This window comes from Lactuca sativa, chromosome 3 (genome assembly GCF_002870075.4).
Source record: "Lactuca sativa cultivar Salinas chromosome 3, Lsat_Salinas_v11, whole genome shotgun sequence".
NCBI classification, from domain to species: Eukaryota; Viridiplantae; Streptophyta; class Magnoliopsida; order Asterales; family Asteraceae; genus Lactuca; species Lactuca sativa.
The window spans coordinates 137167375-137173374 of record NC_056625.2 but is presented as its reverse complement, the minus strand read 5'-3'; the positions used below and the strand labels follow the sequence as shown (position 1 = coordinate 137173374).

The following is a 6000-nucleotide window of genomic DNA, read 5'->3' as shown; positions in this document are numbered from 1 at the left end:
CACTTACTTTAGCTCACCCCTAATTTGGTATATAAAAATCGCTATATTTTGAAATAAAAAACACAATAAAAGTTGAATTTGAGCATCAGATTGTGGACGAGTTAAACCGGGTTTTTTTTAATGGTTGGACTTATAACTTTGATTTGTATGAATGTTATTTTTGTTAAATTTAGCCAATGATTATCAATAAATAAAAAAAGTTGCTTACAATAAAAATCGCTAACCTTACAAGAAAAAATCTAGCTTTTTTAGGTTTGAATTATAATAACAAATTTTCTATTTTTTTGAAATTAATTACAATAATGGTTACATAATCCAAAATGAAATTGAACGTTTTCTAAATTAACATTCTTTTTTATTATTATTTTGATTACAATAAATATTCAATACAACATGTCAAAAAGTGCAATAGCTATTAAAAGAAAAAAGGAGTAGTAATAAATTATAATAAACAACAAATTAAACCATCTCAAAAATGGGAAAAAAGATGTTATTTTGTAAACAACTAATGACTCAATTATAATTAATACCTCTATCAACTCAAGATTCAAGAATATAACATTTATCAACAAACTATCAATAAAAAAAAGTAAAAAAAAAAAAAAAAAAAAAAAAAAAAAAAAAAAAAAAAGAGTAGAGTAAGATATAAATACCAGTTGAAGAAGATCACCAGTTAGCTTTCCCCCATTTGTATATACAACAGAATCGAGGTTTTTTTTTTTTTTTATCTGCTTTCAAACAAGCAAATCTTCTCAAGTTCAATCCCCCAATCTTCTCCAAGAATCTTGGGATTTGACTCTGTCACAACACGAAGATCCACCATGGATGATGAAAATGGAAACAATCTTTCTTGATTCTTTAAAGATCTTGATCTAGCTAACTCCAAACATGGCTTTATAACTCTTTTCAAGAAAGAATCTAACCCGTTGTTGACTAAGTTGACACAATCCATTGTAATATCAAGACCTTCTGTTTTCAATTTGTGTTTCAATCTGGTAGATAAAGAAGATGTAGGAGGTAATTGAGAGTTGTAATGACAAGTGTGAAAAGGTGAAGAAATGGAAAGAAATTTTTTTGATTCTTTTGAGTGGAATTTGATTCCAAATGGAGCTTTAACAGGGCTTCTACTATGGATTCCAGGACTTATTGAAATCTGTTCAACTTCTTCACCATCTTCAACTGAGTTTACTTCAACAGGTGGTTTGCTACCTAAAGAAAAAAGCTCTGTAGCACTTTGTTGTTGACTTTGGAGGTGATCTTTAACCTTTCTTTCATTAGCAAATCGTGAAGAAGGTTGACTAAGAGTGTTGTTGGGGTTGACTTTCTTTGGAGGTGTTTTGGAAAGAGTTGCGTTTTTGAGAAGTGATTTGATGAGTTCATTGTGGAGGCGAAGGTTTTCTCTACCTATTAAACTGATACAAAGCTTGTCGAATTCTGGTTTTCTGAGCTTTTGACTTAAGTATCTGGTGAGAAGATTGAAATACTTTTGAGCTTTTTGTGATCCGAGTCTTCTTTCCATGTGAAGTTTCAGCTCAAAAGTGTCAATTCTGGAACAATGCCGAACTGCTGGCATTTTTTGTTGGATGATAATGTCCAAAACAAGTCACAGCCAACATCACCGAAGATCCACCCAACATTCCAAAAAAAGGAACCCTAACTTTTCGCTTTTGACTTCATTAAGTACGGATGAGAATGCTAAGTATTGATTTCTGCGTTAACAGATGAAACTTACACAGAATTAGCTCAAACAGAATCTCCGAATCTCGAATTACCTAATTTGTATCGAAATTAATCATTCATCCGCGTAAATCACGCTACAAATGACCTAAATTAAGAAAAATAATTCAATTGCTGGAATTTCAACTAACGACTAATCACCGACATAATCAAACAGTTAACGATCACAACGAAACATACAAATTCGACAAATCGAAGAGTGAAACGAAGCTACAGAACGTATGTAAAGAAAACCGAATCAAAAACAGTAAGCTGACCTGAACAATCGAATTGGTGAGTTGAATTTCACTGAGGTTGAATTCGATCTAAAGGGATCGATTGATTGATTGATCGATCGAGTTGAATAGTTGACGATGAGAGAAATTAGGGCTCGTAAAAGTGTGAAGTTGGGGTTTTTCAATCAAGAGTCAAAGACACGTGCGCCTTTTTGACAAGTGAGTGACAGTTGTGTGTGATTGGCTGCTTTTAAGTGAGTGATAATCATATGAAGTCAGCGGGTCGGGTCGGGTTGTATTTGGAGCCGATATGAATTGTGGTTGACCATTCTATAAAATATCTTGTCTACAAAAGGAAAGGTATACTCTTGTTTGTTATTTTCTTTATGAAAAATGTATCTTGTTTGTTATTTTCTTTTTGAAAAATGCAACTTGTGTTTCTATAGGTACTAGTGATTAACTTAATTTTACGTAATTGGAAGCTTTCTAAATTCTATTCATAGGTTTTGCTATAACACACACACATCAAGTTGATAAGAAAAATATTCCTTTTTAACTAATAATTAATTTAAGACGTGTTTAAGTTTGATTATCAAAAAATTTATTGAATTTTTGGAAAAATCAGTAATTTTTGTTTTTTGAAAAAATCATTTTTTTCACTAAAAAGTTAATATAAACAAATATTTTTTTATCTTGATTTTTTTTCTAAAAAGATAATAAATTAATATGTAATTTCAAAAAACATTTTCAATAACCTTTGTAAATTTTTATTGCAAATATTATAACAAATTTTTATTGCAAATATTATAAAGGGCATTAAAAGTTAACAATAAATAAATAAATATATAAATAAATAGATAAATTAAGTCATGAGAAGCATTATGCATCCAACAAATACATCTATCTAACTAACTAACTTTTAGATTAATATATATCATCATAATAAGTACAAAGTAAATTTCTTTATTTATATGTAATTAATTACTCATATATTTTCTTTCCCCTTTTTAATAACTTATTTTATTTAAAACAAGCAAACGAGACACTAATAGAAACGTAAATATGCAAGATCGAGCTAAATCGACAAAGAAAAAACCTTTGAATTGATACAACATCAGTCAGACCAATGGAATCTAGGTTTTTCACATATGATTTTAGACTACTCGATATGGGGCTGTTTTACCCCGTTATAGGATGTAGAGGGTCTTCAACTGCTGAAACGCCATCCCGAGCAAGCATTAAGGTACGAGAGGTGGCAACGAGAACAGATGGCAACACCATGTTCTTCTCTCTACCTTCCTCTGATTTTCTTCTTTAATTTGCCTCACAATGACGTTGTGAGCTTGGAACACCAAACATAAAAAAAATGTGGTGGAAAGATGAAGAATATCTATGCTTAATCTCAAGGGAGTCGGGTGCGATTTAGCCCCAGCCCTTGCCACGGTGGCAGGGGAACATCACCCCTATGCGGTTTTTGGGTGCGGTTTGATACACGAGTTGGGGAGTCGGTTTCAGTTTCGGATGTGCATGTTGTTAGAGAGTTTGCAAATGTGTTCCTAGAGGAGTTACCCGGTGTGCCTCTTAAGAGGCAGGTTGTCTTTAGGATTGATTTGATTTTAGGTGCGACTCTAATTGCCAAGGCGTCGTACCGATTGGCACTACCTGAGATGTAGGAGTTGTCATCTCAGCTTCAAGAGTTGTTGGGCAAGCAGTTTATTAGACCAAACAATTCGTCGTGAGGAGCACCGATCTTGTTTGTTAAGAATAAGGATCGTTCACATCGGATGTGCACTGATTACCGGGAGTTGAACACGTTGACAGTGAAGAACCGTTACCCACTTACGCAGATTGATGACCTCTTTGATCAGTTACATGGTGCATTTTGGTTCTCCAAGATCGGTTTGAGTTCGGGGTATCGTCATATGAGGGATAGAGAGGAGGGCATGGAGAAGACCGTGTTCCGGACTCATTATGGTTATTACGAGTTCGTGGTGATGTCATTTAGGCTCACCAGTATGCCTACAACATTTATGGAACTATTGAATCGGGTGTGTAGGCCGATGGTCGATCGATTAGTCATTGTTTTATTGATGATATATAGGTCTATTCCAAGACCAGGAGCAGCATGAAAAACACCTTTGAGAGCTTCTAGGAGTTTTGAGGCGGAAACGACTTTATGCCAAGTTATCGAAATGTGAGTTTTGGTTATGAGAGGTCCGGTTCTTAGGAGATCTCGTTAACCAAAATGGGATTTTGGTCGACCCGTCCAAGATTGAGGTTGTGATGTAGTGGGAGATTCCGAAGTCTCCCCGGAAATCAGGAGTTTCTTGGGACTAGCAGGGTATTATCGGATATTTATTCAGGACTTCTCTAAGATTGTTGTACCCATTACTCGTCTGACGAGGAAGGGCGTGGATTTCCGTTGGCGGCCAGAGCAGAAGACTGCATTCAATACTTTGAGACAAAATTTATGTGAGGCCCCATTGTTGACCCTCCCTGGGGGTTTTGAGGATTTTGTGGTATTTTTTGTTGCATCCACCACCCGCCTGGGGGCAGTTCTTACGCAACGAGGGAGGGTTGTTGCTTATGCTTCTCGGAAGCTGAAGCCACATGAGGTTCATTATCCGACTTATGATTTGGAGTTGGGAGTAGTGGTGCGTGCTATCAAGATTTGGCAGCATTATTTGTATGGGGTTTGCTGTGCTATCTACATGGATCACAAGAGCTTGAGATATCTCATATATCAATCGAATCTGAACATGAGACAACGTAGATGGCTTGACATGGTCAAAGATTATAACTACGAGATTTTGTATCACCCAGGGAAAGCGAATGTGGTCATTGATGCTTTGAGCTGCAAGACAGCTAATACTGCTTTTGAGAGCCTATGGATGAGGATTTTAATTGATTTTCCATTATTGGATTTGATTATGGAGGATTAGTTTCAGGGAGTTAAGAAGGAGAATTGGAAGAAAGAACGAATCAGGGGTAGGATTGATAGGTTTTCTACCACTAGCCGTGGATTGTTGACCCGGTGCGGTCGAGTTTTGGTGCTATATTTTGGTAGGATTAAGCAGACTGTGCTGGAGGAGGCACACAAGTCCAGATTTCCGGTACACCCTGGAGCAACGAAGATGTATAGGGACACAAGATTTAGTTACTAGTGGTCGTGCATGAAGAGGAAGATAACATGGTATGTCGAGAGATGCTTGACCTATCGGATGGTCAAGGCCTAGGACTAGAAGCCACATGGAAAGTTACAGCCATTGGAGGTTCCTATGTGGAGATGGGAACACATTACCATGGATTTCATCACCAAGTTAGCTCAGACGGCGAAGGGATTTGACGCGATATAGGTTATAGTGGACCATCTGACCAAGAGCGCCCACTTTCTAGCCATTCGAGAGAGCTTATAGGTCGAGAAATTGGCCGATTTATATGTGCACGAGATTGTTGCTTGATATGGTATTCCAGTTTCCATTGTATTTGATCAAGATGTTCGGTTCACTTCTCGTTTTTTACAGAAGTTCCACGAGGAACTAGGTACGAGGTCGCATATTAGCACAACTTATCATCCGCAAACTGACGGTTAGAGTGAGCGGACCATTCATACACTTGAGAACATGTTGAGAGCATGTGTCATAGACTTTGGTGGGAGTTAGGACTCCTACCTTCCTCTAGCTGAGTTTTCTTACAACAACAACTATCATTTTAATATTGGTGCGTCGCCATTCGAGCTTCTCTATGGGAGGAAGTTTCGTACCCCAGTTTGTTGGGGAGAGATTGGTCATACAGTCATGGGAAGGATTGAGGTATCCCTTCAGACGATGAAGCTTATTCAAAAGATTAGACAGAGACTACAGACAACTCATAGTCGGGAGCAGAGTTATGTCGACAAGCGTCGATCTAAGTTGGAGTTCGAGGTCAGCGACATGGTTTTGCTGAAGGTATTACCCTGGAGGATGAAGTATGGGTTGGCAATGTAGCTTACCAGTTAGATTTGCCTGATGAGCTGAGTCAGATTCACAACACCTTCCATGTTTCTCAG

General features: G+C 37.0%; 1 protein-coding gene across 1 annotated transcript; it reads right to left on the bottom strand.

Moving 5' to 3' along the window:
• Positions 1 to 415: 415 nt before the first annotated feature.
• Positions 416 to 2183, bottom strand: LOC111880277 (uncharacterized). The gene is made up of 2 exons (XM_023876693.3): positions 1995 to 2183; positions 416 to 1709 (listed from the first exon to the last, which is right to left on the bottom strand). Exon 2 carries the CDS (start codon positions 1571 to 1573, stop codon positions 725 to 727), a length of 849 nt encoding a protein of 282 aa, XP_023732461.1. The 5' UTR covers positions 1574 to 1709; positions 1995 to 2183; the 3' UTR covers positions 416 to 724.
• Between the last annotated feature and the right edge of the window lie 3817 nt (positions 2184 to 6000).

Excerpts from the sequence above, each read along its gene's own strand:
- LOC111880277 (XM_023876693.3), bottom strand. The coding sequence starts at position 1,573 with ATGCCAGCAGTTCGGCATTGTTCCAGAATTGACACTTTTGAGCTGAAA.